Source organism: Pleuronectes platessa, chromosome 4 (genome assembly GCF_947347685.1).
Source record: "Pleuronectes platessa chromosome 4, fPlePla1.1, whole genome shotgun sequence".
NCBI lineage: Eukaryota > Metazoa > Chordata > Actinopteri > Pleuronectiformes > Pleuronectidae > Pleuronectes > Pleuronectes platessa.
In genome coordinates, this window is record NC_070629.1 from 8,931,113 (window position 1) to 8,948,229 (window position 17,117).

A 17,117-nucleotide genomic window follows, 5' to 3' on the forward strand; every position below is an offset into this window, starting at 1 on the left:
TTAAGGCTTTTTCAAAGTTTTTATTTAGTCAGTAAATGATAACAGGAAATTTAGTAAAGGAAAAAGCTGTTTACACCACAGTAACCGCTTGTGCTGTATAGTCCTGTATAACAGTTGAACAAAGTTTGGAATCAAATGTTGATTTAAAAACTTAATGGTCTTAAAATTCAAGAATTAAGTACAAGTTATACAAGATGCAATTTAGTCTCATGAAAATAGAGGGGAAACATGTAGGAATAAGCAGCAAGAAGAACCCATGCTCTATGAAACCCCTTTGAATATCAAACAGATGTAACCCATTTCCAAACATTTGCTCTTCAACAAGACAATTTGTGGTTCTTTCAGAATAGATAATTTATTTCTCAATCTAAAAGTGCTTCTCTATTTGTGAAACTTACAAAGTATTACTTAAAAAGATTTTCCACAACACAAATTTTAACACGGGCGACTGGGATCTGATAATTCCCCTCCTGAATGACACATCAAATCATGACTTAATTCTCAAAATCGGTCAGTAAGACAGCAAACAATACAAATATAAATTCTCAAACTGAAAAGCAGGCAAAGAGACGCATGAAGCTCAGTAAAGCAAATACAGTACAATACATACTGTAAGAAAACTGTTTATTTGAAGCACTAGACAATTCCTTATTGTAACATAAGTTGAACTTAATGTTTGAGACATTGGTGAGTGTTAAATGATATTGTTTGGATACATTGACTCTTAAAGAATAAGGTTACACAGATATTTAAACAAAATGATGTTAGCATCAATTTTGAAGGATTTTTATGCTTTTAAGAGCCGAGTGCGTTCATACATTTCTAATATGGCCTGCCTGTAAGACTACGAAGCAGCTGGCTCCTGGTTGCTGCTGCTGCTCTGCTGCTTCTGGGATTCGTAGTCCACTCTCTCCAGCAGCAGAATCATCTCCATGTGCATGGTCTGAGGGAACAGGTCCACGGCCAAGGCTCGCACCGGACGGAACGGAGCTCCATGAACTCTGTTGGACGGTGCTCTGCACAGACTGAAAGAGGAAGATCCAACATAAGAGTCATTACTTTGTAGAACTAGTCACTCTCTTTCTCAGTGACGTCTGGTTTTCTTACACAAAGCTGCACTGAAAACAGAAATTAACAATGTCACAACTCACTCGATGAAGTTGTTCATGGCCGCCTTTGCATTGCACGCCACGTAAATCAGCCTCTTCAGGTGCTGTGCTCTACGGATGGCAAGAATCACCTTGGAATCTGTGTTTGGTTAAAAGAGATTATTTGAACATGCGACACACTAATGGTGGGTGGAATCCATTTTCAATTTTGTGGTCGTTTACTCACGTAGTCCTGCCCTCGGTGGATCCACGATGGCCGTGACTCTGGGTGAGACGAGAGCGTTGAGAATGTTGGGGAGCACGTCCTCAGCTTTACCACAGTGAAATTCAACATTGCTTAGTCCTGAAAATACAAACAAGTCATGAGTTAATGGTTTGTCTTTTATTTCAAACAAGACTAGTGCAGTGCTTGTTGTAAACCTGACTGTTTCTTGTGTTGATGTTGTGGAGCTACTTCGGAACTAGTCCTTGTCATTAGTGAGTCCTCTTTGTAGAGTTCTACAATGGACTGTCCCTTTATTTTTATTTATTTTTTACATTCTGACATCAAATAATGACGTTTCAAGCAGCATATGATAGCTGGTGTCCTACCATTGAGCTTGGCATTAACTTTGGCATCCTCCACTGCTTCCTTGCACAGCTCGATCCCAATCACCTTCTTCACCCTCTGGAGACACAAATCAGACGATTTATATTCAGTCACGAACATTAAACGGGTCATTTATCTTTCATAATGTCAAATTTCAGAGAATGACGTCACCGACATCTCTCAGCTTTAGTTTTTATAGCATATTCTCAGGCGTCAAACTTTACCTTCGCCAAAGAGATGCCAATGGTTCCCGTGCCACAGCACACGTCCAGTACTGTGCTGTCCTGGTCCAGCTGGGCCCACTCCCCCACAGTCGAGTACAGCACCTCTGCAGCTCCTGTGTTCACCTGCCAGGTCACACACACACACACACACTTATCGCCTGTGCACTTTGTATATGGAGGCTTTACAGCTGTTCCAGAGCAGGAAGCATCATTTACACAACTGCAAACACAGCATTAGGTTGGGAACCTTTGAGGTGAATCCTACCTGGAAGAAGGAGTGAGGGGATATTCTGAATCTTAGACCCAGCAGCTCTTCGTTGATGCAGCTCTCTCCAGCTACCAGCTCACAGGGCAGGTCCTCTGGGTTAGGGGATTTCCTTCACAGCCAACAACAAAGCAGGTTCAGCTGAATGGATCTTATTATTCTGATGACTGTACGTCTCCAACTGCTCCCCCCCCCCTCACCTTTGACCCTCTCTAACGAAGAAAAGAGAGGTGACGCCGCTGGCTTTCCCCTCGCCCTCTGTGAAGTGCTCCTTCATGGAGCTCTTCAGAGCGTTGAGCTCCTCTTCTTCAATTTTCTTGGAGTCATTGAACAAGAAAAAGAGGTCATGGGGTGAAATCTAACAATCTGTCTAATGTTAAATTGTTTTACTTTATTTTATCAGACAGTTAGACCTGAGATCATGTGATCACCTGTGGGTTGAAGAACACTACAGCCATGGCTTGTTTGGTCCTCGTCGTTCGTACAGTCAGCTGCTTCCAGTGTCCTTCATACGTCTCAGGACTGTAGACAGAGTATGGTGTCGTCCTGTTGGCAAAATCAAGATTTGATGCTACAGAGGAAACATTCTGTAACAGATTTCCTGTTCTTAAAACCACATTTGAACTACCTAATAAACTTTTGAAACTCGCAGACCACTCTCTTGGCCTCGTCTGAGACATGACACGTCTCTGCCGGCCCCACCACAGCACACGAGCCTCCTTTGTATTTCCCCAGACGGAAACCGATGGTCTTGTCTTCACCGTCTGCTCCGACTGAGATGAGGAACTCACACTTGTTTCTGTACCCGGTCTGCCACGACAGGGAAATGGGGAGAGGATTGGAAGTGTTAGACTACTCAAATTGAATAAGACTGAAATATTATGAAACAGTCAAAGTGAACAAAGCCCCTGACAGCACTTAGAACTTTAGGCTGTACTGTAAAGCCCTTTGACTGGTCAACAAGGCTAGAAATGTGCTTTGTAAATTCTTAAATGTTTGACGTATATATGCCTAACATAAGAAATTCAAATCTGCTGTATCTTAGACATTACCCGTTATATAATTTATGGTTTATACTGTACTCTAATTTGTATGCCTTTTTCTTTCTGTACAGAACATTGAATGACCTCTGTGTCTGCTAATGGGCTATTCAAATACATCTGCATTGTCCTGAAGCAGAAACAATTCACTGATTAATTGATCTGCTGGTTGAAAACTTTAATCAGCAGCAATTTAGAATTGACTCTGTATCCAGCTACTCAGATTGGATCATATTCTGCTTTTCACACAATCACGTTATGTCTTTATAAATAAATAATCTTTGGGTTCGGTACTGTATGGACTGTGAGTCATTTGGAGACGTTACCCTGAGAAACCCTTTTTGGACATTTTCTTGATAACATTATCCAATGAGATCATGAAAGTAGTTGTGTATAAATAGCTGTGCAGAGGCTGATGTTCAGTAAGACCCAAGTTAGACCCAATGTGTGACTGCACCTGTGTAGGAGATGGTTGAATAGCACCCAGGGGACAACACATTTTGTTGTATTTCCCTTTCTGTGCAAAGAGCCACGGCAGCATGGCTTTGTTGGTGCTTCCAATCTCTCTGAAAAACAAACAGTGGGACATTTATTTTGAAGTTGTTAACTGTATGATGTGGATATTTTCCACCGCAGAAACACAGAGCTCTTTCCCCTCAATAGATTAATCCATCAATAAAACTGACAAAATAACTTCTTGTATGGGGAGTTGTGTTTTCCATGTCCTTCTAAACATGGTTATGTTGGAAACCATTAAATGCATTTGGTCTTCACGAACACAAACGTTATAATGATTATTTGCATATAGAGGAGGAGTTGAGATCCGATCACAAGTGATCACAGGAGACACATTCCCGGAGCACTTAAATACCGGGGGTGAACGACTGAACTAAGAGCTGTCTACTTATGATCAGATGATAATACAAGGTGGGAACAGGACCAGTGACACCACCTACTTTGCCAGCCTCTGCAGAACCCCCACCACCTCCAGCTCCTTCCTCCTCAGCTGCTCCTCATAAGGCACATTCCACAGAGGAGTCACCACATTGGCTATCTGGACGCTGAGCGGCTCCTCTTCCGGGTCGCCCTCTGCCCGCTTGGCTGGGGGCTGCCCTCCCGCGCCCTCTCCCTCCGCCTCCTCCTCCTGCCTCCTCTTCAGGATGGGGTCGACTTTGGGTTTGGCCAGCCTGACGCTCAGCACTTGGCCCTTCCACTGCATGCCGTGCACCATCTTCATGGCCTTGTCACGCTCCTCCTCGTTCTTAAAGGTGACGAAGGCGAACAGGTGCTTGCCAAACAGCTTGATCTTGTGCGGGTTGAGGCCGTGCCTGGCCAGGAACTTCTTCAGGTCGTTGAAGCCGACGAACTTGGGCAGATTCCTGATCTCCACTTTGTAGATCTCGGACGTGAAAAGGTCCTCTTTGATGTAGCGGTACGCGCTCTGGTCAGCTGTTGCCTCGCTCTCATCTTCCCCAGCTTTGACGTCAGACTTTACACCATCAGTGCTGGAGTCCTGGGGGAGGACATCAGGTGTCTCTTCCTTTGAGGGGGGCGTATCAGCCAGTGGGCTGTCACTTACATCTGCCATAACTCTGCTGGGTGGACACACAAACAACACAGTCAACAGGCAGAATGAGACATATGCTAAAAAATATGTGTGAGGAAAAAGTGTTGTATTAAGATTCAAGAGAGATTTTTTATTATCAAATGCACAACAATAACATTAAGCAGTCGCTGGCAGTGAAATGCTTGGGTCACAGGCTCTCTTCTAGCAATGCTCAAGTAATTACAACCTAAAAAATAAAATAGTATAAAATAGAATAAAATATCAATTTAAAATAGAAAATAAAGTCTATCTAAATATATATAAAAACAGCTGAAGAGAACATAAAACAACAATAGAGCAATTTGTGCAATGGTGCAACCGGAGTGCATGATACAAAATAAAGTAGAATAAATAACAACAAGATAGAAAAGAGAAAAAAAGAGATGAGCTGTGGGGAGAGCATGAGACACAGCAGCCTTCCACGGCGCCGTCCTCCTCAGTCCCTGTAAAACATGTTTAATCTACCTCTGAGTGTGAAATGTGCTTTATAAATAAAAGCTCCACGGCAAATTAATTATAGAAAGATTAATACAAATAAAAAAGGAAGGTGGGAGTACTATCTCTAAACAAGCTTTTTCCACGGGTCCCTGATTTTGGCTCCCAGAGTCTTTTCTCCACAATGTTCAGCCACCGCTCTGAAGTTGATGGATTTCTTTTCTGCCAGCTCCTTGTGATGGTCTTTTTACATCCAAGTGTCCAAACATTGAGATGATAGATGTCTGGCTTTAGAATGGTGTCATCTGGTATCAACCCCAGGTACACAAATTCCAGGGATCCTCAGAAATCTTGTGACGTTTAAAACATTCTGAAGGATCCTCTGAGTAACCCTGTCACAGAACAGCTGGACCTTTACGCATGAGCAGAAATGGGATAAGCAGTATAGACCGATTAATGAACACACTGTCTCCAGTTATTTACTGTGAACTAAATTGTTTAGATTTTATGAGACGGGTAAAAAAATAATCCTTCATCCCTCCATCCTGGTAGTTGTCTGTGTTTTGACGAATGCCAGTACCAACCTCTTTAATATTGAACTCCTGTTCCCATTTCAATGTAAACATTCAATAAGTTTATCACATGTCGTTTTTGTAAACTACTGTACAGTTGAGGATTGTTTTTGTTTGTTGTTAACGGCTTTTCACAATAAAACGACTTGATACCTGCACAGTTTAGTCAAAAGTCATGGTTTATGTGACGTCACGCCTGCAAAACATAATACGTTTAAACGAGTCGTAGAAAAACAAACCGCTGCACTTTATAACAGGGACATGCACATGCGTTAGTTGCATTTAAGGACGTGAGTTTTGTGTGCATGTCACAATAAAAGCCTGCACACAGGAATACATCGTTAGCTACAGGCTGAAGTGAGATTTAATAAAGTCGCTCTTTCGTATTAGAAACCAACGCCTCTTCAGCTGCTAATGTTAAAATGTGACACTTGACAGTTTCCTCTGCTGTTACACATCAGCCCCAGTGAACATGTGTCTTACCTCCTCTCAGTTACATGCAGCTACACCGCTCACTTAAACACACAGGGCGCCGCCATGTTGTTTTCGCCACGTGCTGCGTGACCTTTCAACTTTCTTAAAGTCGTAGTAGTCACTTTCCGGGACTCGGTCGTCATTTGAGATGTGTCACTGGGTTTAAGTCCCTTCGTCGTCTGTGAATCTATCCTCAACAATATTAAAGCACCTCTTGCATTGTCTTAATGTGTCTTGAAACCAGGTGGAACACAAAATACACACAAACGTAAAAAAATCACATTCATAGAACAGCACATAGGCAGCAACAAGCCATCTTGATTGCGAGATGAAGCTTCATGAAGTATTGAAGCTTTCCATCCAGTTGGTTCACTCATGGGCCGAAGCTTCATGGTGCTTCGTGTGCTCTCCAGCGCCATCAAGTGGAAAATAAATGTAAAACAGGCAGAATGATGATAATGTATGAATGAATGATGTTTGTGAGGCCAATACATAAATTATGAATTTATTAAAATGGTGTCTGTCTTTAAGATACAATGGCGGGGTCAAAAGGGAAAGTGGAAACAAACTGGGCAGAGGGTTGTGATGTGACTTAGGCTACTAGGGATAACATGTAACACGTAAAATATGGACATTTAATTCATTTGTAATTTTCCGCAGTGTTGGGTTCCAGGCGGTTTCATATATATATATATATATATATATATATATATATTAAAGAACAGAAGACAAAAGAAAGAAGGCATTATTGTTCATTGAAAATGTAATTGTACATTTGGACAATTTGGTTTCTGTTTTATTGTTTAGATATATATTTACATATAAATCCTGTGAGATTAGAGCTATTGTTGTGAATAAATACCATTTTACATTTATGGAAGGGAAATGTCACATAGAGAATCATCGGGTTTATACTGAAATCAGTGTGAACTCTCATCTTTGAAATGTGTAATGATATTTTAACAGTCAAATGTAACTCTAACAAATCAAATTGACATCTGCTTTCATTTTAGGTCTTTTAAAGTAGACATTGTTTTGTCCGTGACGCAGTCCCAGTTGGCAGAGAGAGGCGGCGCGCGCTCGTCACACTGTGGGCGCGAGCTGACGTAGGAAAATCGGCGCGCGAAAGCTGCAGCAGGAAGTGCGAGCATCTGAGGGGAAGCGGCGGCCAGTTTGGGATTTGAATCAACCCGAACTTCTTCCACAATCTACAAACATCTACATTAATATGGCGGACCCGAAGGTGAGCGCTCGCATGATGGGTCATCTGATGCGCGGTGTTCGCTGTAAACTCTGCATTTTGTGGAAAACGTCGTATTTGAATCGTTATAATTGGTCTAAGTTAGCTGTGGGTAGACCTGCCGAAAATGCTGCGATGTCGTGATGCTAGAGAAGCTAATGTGCGCGTGTCCAGGTGGGTGAGGTGTAAAGTGTCCAGATCCTGTGAACCGGCAGCTGGAGGGTTTTATACTTTCTAGATCATTTACTTCAAGAGTTTAACGGGCAGCCGCTCAGACGTAGTGCAGCCAGTCAGCATGTTAGCATTAGCTTCCTGTCGTAAACCGAGGAAGGTAAGTGACACAACACTAAGATGATTCGTCTGAACTCTCATGGTGTTTTAAACCGAGCAGGTCACAGTGTTCGTGATGCCGACAGGCCGAAGACAACGAGGTTAGCTAGCCCCTCTGCCTTTGTCTGCCAAGCACAACAGTTGCTAAAAAAGAGTTGGCTAATGCTAGCTTTGTTAGCAGGGCGCTGGAGACCGTGACTCTGTATTCTGACAATTAACCGCAACAAGGTTCACACCGAATGAAGTGCCACACACTCCAAATATCATGCCACAGGATGTCACGCTGAAATAATATGGTTCTACTCAGCAACACACACCGTGGAGCTAGACGCACCATCATTAGCTTGATGTTAGCCCGCTGGCGAGAGGCCTCGCTCACGAGCTAGCCAACTTCACAATGAGTTAACTCAGGAAACACCAAGTTGAATAACTATTTGTTAACTTTACTGAAGTCAAAGATAACATCAAGTGATAGCGTTTTCTTTAAATGTAGCTAACATCTGATGGATGAGCTGCAGAAACGTATGCGGCACTTGCTCTAAGTTAGTAACCGATAACGTTAAATTTGAAGAACAGGAAAATCCCCCCCCAAACACTCAGTCTTATGTTAATGTGGTTATTTCCATTCACACGCTTCTTTATGCTTTGTCACAAGTCCTGAAGCGGCCTTCTCCTCTCTAACGTTAACTGTCTGTATCTGTCACCATTTTATGAAGAATACACGTTCTCACCACATTAATGTAAATGAAGTGTTACAGATACATGTGAGAACACAAACAGCATTAAAGACGCTGGGCTCATCGGATTTGAACAACAAAGGGTTTGTCCAGTTCCCCCTTTACAAAAGCTATACCTCACCAATGAGCTCTTAAATCCCTGTATTGAAGCATGTGTGCTCAGTCACTTTGTTCCAGAGCTTTTAAAGATCACTCTGACCTCGTGCCATGCAACACGACTAATCATTTTAACCGCAGATGCATGGATTTCATTTGTCTGGGGTTGACTCATTCCCTGCTTTTCCTTCTAGGACAAGGAGGAACCCGAGACCACTGCAGAGAGTACAGAGGACACTAACCATGACCCCCAATTTGAGCCCATCGTTTCCCTTCCCGAGCAGGATGTGAAAACATTAGAAGAGGACGAGGAGGAACTCTTCAAAATGTATGCTGCTTCAATAGTCTTCCTTTATTTCTTTGCATGTAATTTGTCACATTTAGCTGGCCAGCATCTGACTGCTATACTGGTTACTTCACTTGAAGTACCACACAGATAACTATGCTGTTTGTTTTTACTCAGGCGGGCCAAACTTTATCGTTTTGCCTCAGAGAACGACCCTCCAGAGTGGAAGGAGAGAGGAACTGGTGACGTCAAGCTGCTGAAACACAAAGAGAGGGGCACAATCCGCCTCCTGATGAGGAGAGACCGGACCTTGAAGATTTGTGCCAATCATCAGAGTGAGTCGAGTCTCCAAATATATTATTATTCTTTACTTCAATTATTCAGAATAATATTTATAGGAAGGAAACAAACTAACACCTATAATAGCATGAATTTATAAAAAACTACACTAAATTGTGGTATACAAGGGCATTTAAATCGTATGTGTATATTTGTACTTTAAACACTCAAATTATGTTGGTTATGCTAATTTATTTGTACACTACAATTCAACTGTTTTCACCATTCACCATCATTTTTATATTTCTGACATGAGTGCAATAAAAATTTATTATTTTATCAAGAAATGTGTAGAATATGCAAATAACAATTTTCAAAAAATTTAATGGCTATGTAAAACTTAAGTATATGACCATATATATTAACAATGTTCTCCTTTTGAGCTGCAGTCATACCTGTGATGGATCTGAAGCCTAACGCTGGCAGTGACAGGGCATGGGTGTGGAACACACCAGCAGATTATGCTGACGAATGCCCTAAACCTGAACTCCTGGCAATACGCTTTTTAAATGCAGAAAGTAAGTACTATACATGTAAATTCAATTTAACAGTCAGGAAGTTTCCCAAATTGTGTATAATTTAGATTCTCTTGATCACACTACAAACAGACATGTTAACTTTGGGAAATTGCGATATTGCTGCTTATAATTAATTAACTCTGATCTCTTTTCAGATGCTCAAAAGTTCAGAGTGAAGTTTGATGAGTGCAAGGATGAGGTCAGAAAAAATCTAGAGGAATCAGGTAAGTCAAACACAAATGTTAGGAATTTTTCTAACAAGGTCCAGACTGAAGACCAAGGAAAAATTTGAATAATGTAAAAAAGTAATCAATCCAGATACACGCATGTAATGTAGAGTTCAAAAGCAATTTACATTCAGACATTTAAAGCAGACCTGGTAATTCTGATTTGGCAAGACTTTGAAAGAGGCTTGTGACCCAGATGAGATAAGCTTAACTGGCCCGATTCCATAGAAACCGATTTAAAGACATCTGCATTTAAATGGAAAAGACGTCATTAAATATGATCGTAAATAGCGGTTGATAGCGTACTTTTGATGACCATGGTCTTTTTGGAAAACAAAAGTCCAGCTCTTCCTCTTGAGTGTAAGGACGTTAATGCCGGATGTAATCACGTTTCCTCTCTTCCCCTTAGAGGGAAGGTTCACAACTGATCAATACAAAGATCTTCAGAGTTACGATCTTAGTAAAATGTTTCTATCCTAACGAGAGTGGTCTCCTCCAGGATGATGATGGTTCTGTGTATGAAGTGATCATATGACATGGCCTTTGCACATCAGAGCTCAGAGATTCTTTGATTAAATTCTCATCATCAAAACGACTGTTGGCCTCTTAAGTAACGAGTGAGATTTCAATGCCTTCTCAGTAATTAGTTTATTTTTTATTTTTTATCTATGCCACTGGGTGTTGTAACGTGCCACAATCTACAATTTTCCGGGCTTGTAGTTAACAGCTGTTCTCATGATTGAGTAATGTCTATAGTGGCCTGTTTTAAGTTAAACATTTAATCTTGCATGACACTTTCGTGACTAGCCTATGCAGACTCACTCTGTTCTTTGCTGCTTTCTCCAGCCTAGAACTTTTGCTGACTGCTACATGAACATGCAGAATCAAACAGTTCACTGGTTTTTACTAAAAGGCTGGTGTATGTTTGTTCTGCTACAATACAATTCAGATTTTCACAGCTGAATACTATTTTTTTTTTTTTTTTAAATCTGGGTGCAGATGTTTTCTTAAGACAATGAGTTGAAATGCAAAATATCAGGCGAGTTGAAGGTGTGCAACTGACCTGTGTTCAAATTTTCTAGCTCTTCACTCAATTCACTGTTTTACCACAGGTAACTCCGATAGCGCAAACAAGGTGGCAGAGAAGCTGGAGGAGCTCTCGGTAAAGGAGAAGTCACCAGAAGACAAGAAGAAAGGAGACAAAAAGGAGACTGAGAAGAAAGAAGATGAGAAAAAGGAAGATGAGAAAAAGGAGGTCAAGGCTGAGGAGAAGAATTGAGAACCAAGAACTTGCTTTGCTGATCTTCAACTTATCAGTTTTTCCTCTTTTTCTACAATAGACTCTAACTGAACTGAATTTGGAAACTTGCATATTATTAGTATTTTTTTTTATTCTGTTTTGCCTCAAGATCACAAGTCCTTGATGCCACTGGAGAGGAAAAAATACAAGAGAATTTATGAAAAAAAGACGCCCTTTCCCTCATCTCTTCCCCTCTTTGCACCGTGGAATGCCACACTTTCCATTCTTGTCATCTACAGTTCAATATTACATTGACAAACTGTGAAAAGAGGCTTGTGATAGTGATAATTCCCACATTGGGGTATTTTTTGTTTAGTTATTCTGAAGCGGTTTGTTTTAAGGAGGGAGGCGATAATGTAGCCTGCTTGTAAGCAGCACAGGGTCAGGGACCAGGCATTGTGGAGATCCCATGATTCATCCCAGTGGGCACTTCTTGCCCACTGTCCATGCTTCCACTGTTAGCTACAGCAAGTAAGATGAAGACTTCTCAGCGATTGTCTTGTAGAAAATAGCTCTCAGTTCCTCCCTGAATCAGTTTGTCAGGAACTGACTAGAGGAGGAATCCCTTCCACACAGTTGAAGGGCATCAGATGCGAGCTGCACATCAGTGTCCACTGATAGCTGACTGACAGATCAGATGCACTTAGCTCAGCTTTTTATTTCTTTCCCTTTTTTGTTTTAAACCATTAAGTCTAAGTGAACGATTCACCAGAGTTTGGTGCAGCTATGCTACAACTTAAGTTCCACACCAGGAAACGGTGTATCATTTAGATCATAACATTCCCAAGGTTTGAAGCATGTAGAGTATATGTAACAGAGTGTGCCCTCTCAGATCAGTGTGCTCACCACCCTCTCCTTTTCGTTCCACTAATTAAGTTCTTAACCTTGCCTCTTAAAGTGCATCCAAGTGCCAGTGCATCTGTAAATACATGTTTATGGATGAAATGTTGCTTTTCATTTGCACTCAAATGATTTGAAATGTTTCCTCCACCTTCGAATAAAAGCTGTCAAACACCACGTTCAAATGCATTCCTAAAAAAAATACTTGTTTCCTGGGGTAGCTAAAATAAAATCAAATAATTTTAATTCACAAGGATCTTATTCAGTCAGAGATGAAAACTTTATTTAATTTGCTCAGGTCATTGGGAAATATTTCCTCTTCACAAAAATAGGAACGCATGTACATTTATAGTATATTCTATATTTTTAATACATCTTTAAATTCTATTTGAGTTTCCGAAAACATCAGCTCATGGCTGATGGAACAGATTCATTGCAGACTGTCAGGAATGGTCCCTGACCTGCAGTGATGTCCATCCCTAAAACAAGAACATTGGACTAATGGCAGTCATCTTAAAGAGGAATGACATCGACAGTATTTTGATATGTGGTCAAACTGGGCGGGGGGGAGGGGAATCGGGGTGAGGAGGTCTGTTCAGGCAACGCAGCAGCTAACGGTCCATTCAGATATATCAAGATGCTGCTGTTAGCTGTTATATTTGAAGCTCATCAGATTGGTCACATGTTATAGCCCTGTGTACCACAGCCTTAGAACAGAAACCACTTTCTAACACATGAACAGTGTCATGTGTCCTCTCACATTACTGTATTGGTGGTAAGGCAGCTGGGTGAGACCGCACAGGTCAGATAGTTGTGACTTGCGAGTTTTCAAACATCCAACTTCGTCAGAAAGCAAGACTACCACCTCACTGCTCTTAACACTGATGTCTGCAGAAACTAAACCTAGCATAAGAAATGGGAATAATAATAATTTAGGGTTAGGGGAATTCTGTTTTCTGCTTTCCCCCTCAATCTTGGCCCTGTTTATAAATATGGGTGTGTAAATTAATGGTACTTGTAAAAACTTTTGTAATGGGTCCAGTAGATCATCTCCCTTCTGGCAGTCGTGACACGGCAGCAGTGGCTACATTCTAATGCAATGGGGCAACTGGGACAGTCCAGGACATCCAAATTTAAAAACAAAGAGCCCAAATTGGAAAATACTGGACTTCTCCTTAAACCTAGATCACGAATCCCTTTGAACATTAGCTGTTCTTCCAGAACTTTCTAACATCAAATGTACTCAGTCTGATTTGTGTCACTTCTGCCATTTGTTGTCTCAAGTACAAACCTAATAATTCATTGTACGTGTACAATAGTGTGTCAACCACTTATATTTCATGATTTATGAAACAGTTTTTCCTCTCAAAAGGCAACAATGGTTTATTCTCAATGCAAACATAGCTGGACTAAATCTACTGCTCTACGTGTTGATATATTCTGTTGATGCAAAACATAAATAAAAACCTGCCACTTATCAGTTCATTTTTAATGGTCAAAAGGAAATCATGTGATGAGACTGAATAACAGCAGGAAGCCAAAAAAGAGCAAGTTCCATTTGAACTCTGAGTGGATGGAAGCTGTACCAGACAGCTGCTGCACAAAGTTGTGATGTCGCCTGTTTGCCGTCTTTGAGAAGTTGAGGTGGTTCATTGCCACTTTTGGCACTGATGTCTCGATCTGCCTTTACTCAGAGCCCAATCCTCGACTTGTCCACAACACATACGAGTCAAAGATCATTTACACCTCAGCATCACATAGCTTATTACAATTCATCATATATACTTTTTACACTGCAAGTTATAACAATCTATATTGTTTTATTTCATTGATTTTTACCCATTATTCATGATCTCATTTATTAACTGTATATATATATAATTATATATATAATTTATCAACAAAAAACTCCACTCAAAATAAAACATCCATTCCAGGCTTAAGTATCTGTATAAAAAGATGTATCAAACTGTTTTTTTTTTCAAGGTTGGGTATATAAAAATGAAACAAACCAATTAAAAAAAACTAAAAAATATTGAATGGGTGACCAGTTATCTCTAGTTTACCACATGGGACAATGGCTTGTTTTTCTTCACCCTTCCAAATCCCATGGTTATAATAACACAAACATTTATACTAAACTATTTTCTTTATTTTTTTACGCAACACATGTAATAGCGAAGATGCGGCTTTGTTTGTGTAAGGCTGGACTCATTCTGAACTGGATGAAGAAAACATACAGTTGCATCCAAACGTCTTGTACAGCTTTGGGGAAGTGGTCTCAGACGTTTGGACGTCACTGAACATCTTCCTGGCCCTAGTGTCATGTTGATCTCACCTACCAACCTCACTGAAACTAATAGAAGCCCCCCATGATGTACTGCACCTAAAGAGGGATCAATATCTGCTCTGGACTGAGACAAAGAAAAAGACATTCATGATTCACGAACGTAACATCATATTCCATCCTCTCTGCTGCTTGCATTCATTCCTGAGAGAATTGCACAAAGATGGAAGTTGCAGCTGAAGGAAACCTTTCTCAGTGAATTTGGAGCGTAGCCACCAGACATGATCTAAAAATACTTTCTCACAATCTCTCGTTAATCTATCTCATCCGTCCTCAAAGCTGCACAACGCCACCGCTTGAGCTGAAGATGACTTGAACAGTACAGGTTAACGTGAAGCACCTTGGCTTCTTGAGGTGAGTTGACGTGAAGTCTCCTCTCACAGCGGGCCGTGTTGAGGTGGTCAGTGTTTTATTGATTTGTTTGTTGCACGTATGCTTCATCTGAGAGACAACGGTTATAACATTGACAACCTCATTGGACGGTCCACTCTCACGACGAAGGTGACGAGCCACAAACATGTAATGACACCACTCCTTGGACATACAGCACAGACTGCAGCAGGATCCACTGATGATCCATCCCTCGGGTACTCACACACACACACACACACACACACAGGCATTTTGGCCAGACAGACCTACACAAGAGCAGACAGGTCCTCTGATTGGACAATATCTCCACAACCACAGAGCGCTGTGTGCCCCTGACTGGCCGTTAGCAAGACACAAAAGTAACAGAGAAGGAGTATCTCTTTGTGACAGAGTGGCTGTTGTTTGGGTCGGAGGAGGATGTGGGGTCCATGCTCACACTGATATCTCGTACGTGGTGCCCCCTACGCCTGTCACCTTTTTGACGTTACTGTGGCGACTGGGGCTGAGGTTGGCACCCTGGGTACCGGGGTGGCAGTCCATCTGCCCGTTAACTTTCATGGCCTCTCTGAATGGAAATAGAAGAAGAGAGAAAATTACCAATGGCACAAAGAGCAATGGACATTTTAACACCAACCCAGAGAATGAAGGTGACAACATGCAGATTAAAAGTGAGGAGTTACAAACAACAGAATGACAGTATGAAGGATTACTTGAGATTTTACTTGATAGTGAGGCAAGGCGTGCAAATGTTAGACCAGAGGGTGAAAGCATGCAAAAGAAAAAGAAATGAGGAGTCACACAATTTTATTCATCAGACATTTGTGAAATATTACAAAAATTATCTGACTGAACTCACGAATAAATAACATGTTGTACATACACAATAACAAATGCTACACAATGCCTCAGTTAGGATTAGTCCACTAGTACCCATGAGTAGCTGGCTGTATCCAGCAGGGGGAGCTGGTTCGCCAGAGGGAATACATTTAATGCCCACAAGTCACTATTGGCTCAGTACACTGCATGCAGCCGTTAGGATTCATACCTTGGGCCCCCCAGACGAGGGGAGTCACTCCTCTCATGGGCACTGATGAAGTTGTATTTCTGATGAGCGTAGGAGGGAGATCGGGGCATGGCAGGGGAGTGGGGCTGGTGAGCCGGGGAGCGATAGAGGCCCTCAGAGCCAGTGGCCCTGCTCTGGCTGCTGTTGGTGCTACTGTGATCATTGTGCAGGGAGGTGGAGGAAGTCCTAGGGGCGCGGCCCAGCGTGGAGCCAGCGTGGCGCAGCACAGGGGTTCGCTGGCCATAGCTCAACAGCCCGACCCCCATCAGGTTGTCCCTGGAGCCTCCATAGGCTGGGGGTGTTGGGCCCCTGGAGCTGGGGCCACGGGGACCATCTGGATAGCAAACGTTGTGGGATAGACCATAGCCCCCATCAAACACAACAGAGTCCTGCGCATAGATGTGAGTCTGGGAGCGCCCATGCAGCATCTGCCGCTTCTCCCTCTCCTCTGTCTCCTTTCGCTCCTGGATGGAGGCCATGATGGTCTGGGAGAGGTTATCATAGCGCACAGGGGATGGGTCCCTGTCCCTTGGGTGAGGTGATTGCCTGCCCACCCTTCTGGGTGCCATTACTGGACTGTAGGCAGGGGCAACCTGCTGCCTCTGCAATTCAGGTTCCCGGATGTGGCACATTTTGGTGGGCAGGTAGGGCGAGTGGAACCCCATGGAGGGCATACCACGATGGGCCATGCATTCACTAGCAGCGGCTGGGGAGATGCTGGGGTTGAGCAGGCTGTCGTAGGACAGACTGCCGTTACGGTTGGAGAGTGTGTTGGGTGAGAAGACACTCTTGTAGGGGGTGGATGTGACCGTGTGCGGCTGCAGGGCCGGGAGCTGGCCCTTCTGCGGCCGGGGATGACCTTGCTTCAGGCTGAGAGAGCGGGAGTTGATGGGGTCGGAGTCCAGCTGGAGGGGAGAGGACTGGAAGGTGCGGTGGAGGGGAGTGTTGGTGTACTCAGGCAGGTCGAGGTTTGGCTCGGATCGGTAGTCGTGACCACGGACACCCTCTTCCAAGATGGCTGAGGTCTTCTGATCATCTGGCATGACAATCTGAGGAGCAAACAGAATGTACATTAAGTCAGTGTCTATAATCGCTGCCAGTAAACCTT

The 17,117-nt window shown here is 42.5% G+C and overlaps 3 protein-coding genes and 1 non-coding gene across 6 annotated transcripts in view; 2 read left to right on the forward strand and 2 right to left on the reverse strand.

Moving 5' to 3' along the window:
- On the reverse strand, positions 1 to 6,625 carry trmt2a (tRNA methyltransferase 2 homolog A). 3 transcript variants are annotated; one of them, XM_053420309.1, is made up of 13 exons: positions 6,324 to 6,625; positions 4,184 to 4,822; positions 3,685 to 3,793; positions 2,816 to 2,997; positions 2,619 to 2,733; positions 2,388 to 2,503; positions 2,188 to 2,299; positions 1,923 to 2,045; positions 1,701 to 1,776; positions 1,336 to 1,452; positions 1,152 to 1,248; positions 803 to 1,025; positions 1 to 763 (listed from the first exon to the last, which is right to left on the reverse strand). In XM_053420309.1, the coding sequence occupies exons 2-12, from the start codon at positions 4,813 to 4,815 to the stop codon at positions 845 to 847; spliced, it is 1,860 nt and encodes a 619-aa protein (XP_053276284.1). In that variant the 5' UTR covers positions 4,816 to 4,822; positions 6,324 to 6,625; the 3' UTR covers positions 1 to 763; positions 803 to 844. The 3 variants fall into 3 exon arrangements, with proteins under 3 accessions (XP_053276284.1, XP_053276283.1, XP_053276285.1); XM_053420308.1 differs by having other exon boundaries at positions 1 to 1,025; XM_053420310.1 differs by having other exon boundaries at positions 1 to 1,025; positions 4,184 to 4,819; positions 6,324 to 6,430.
- Positions 6,626 to 7,417: 792 nt separating this feature from the next.
- Positions 7,418 to 12,404, forward strand: ranbp1 (RAN binding protein 1). Its single transcript, XM_053421215.1, has 6 exons — positions 7,418 to 7,557; positions 8,912 to 9,045; positions 9,181 to 9,338; positions 9,732 to 9,860; positions 10,016 to 10,084; positions 11,200 to 12,404. The coding sequence occupies exons 1-6, from the start codon at positions 7,543 to 7,545 to the stop codon at positions 11,364 to 11,366; spliced, it is 672 nt and encodes a 223-aa protein (XP_053277190.1). The 5' UTR covers positions 7,418 to 7,542; the 3' UTR covers positions 11,367 to 12,404.
- Positions 10,900 to 11,030, forward strand: LOC128439078 (small nucleolar RNA SNORA77). Its single transcript, XR_008338424.1, has one exon. It is a non-coding gene; the product is annotated as a small nucleolar RNA SNORA77 (small nucleolar RNA).
- A 78-nt stretch (positions 12,405 to 12,482) lies between the features above and the next one.
- The window catches only part of zdhhc8b (zinc finger DHHC-type palmitoyltransferase 8b), a 64,851-nt gene continuing 60,216 nt past the window's right edge, over positions 12,483 to 17,117 (reverse strand). Inside the window, exons 10-11 of the mRNA XM_053421213.1 lie at positions 15,992 to 17,058; positions 12,483 to 15,511 (exon numbers count right to left, since the gene is read on the reverse strand). Of these exons, the coding sequence (XP_053277188.1) occupies positions 15,379 to 15,511; positions 15,992 to 17,058 (1,200 nt within the window). The 3' untranslated portion in view covers positions 12,483 to 15,378. The remainder of the gene's footprint in view (positions 15,512 to 15,991; positions 17,059 to 17,117) is intronic.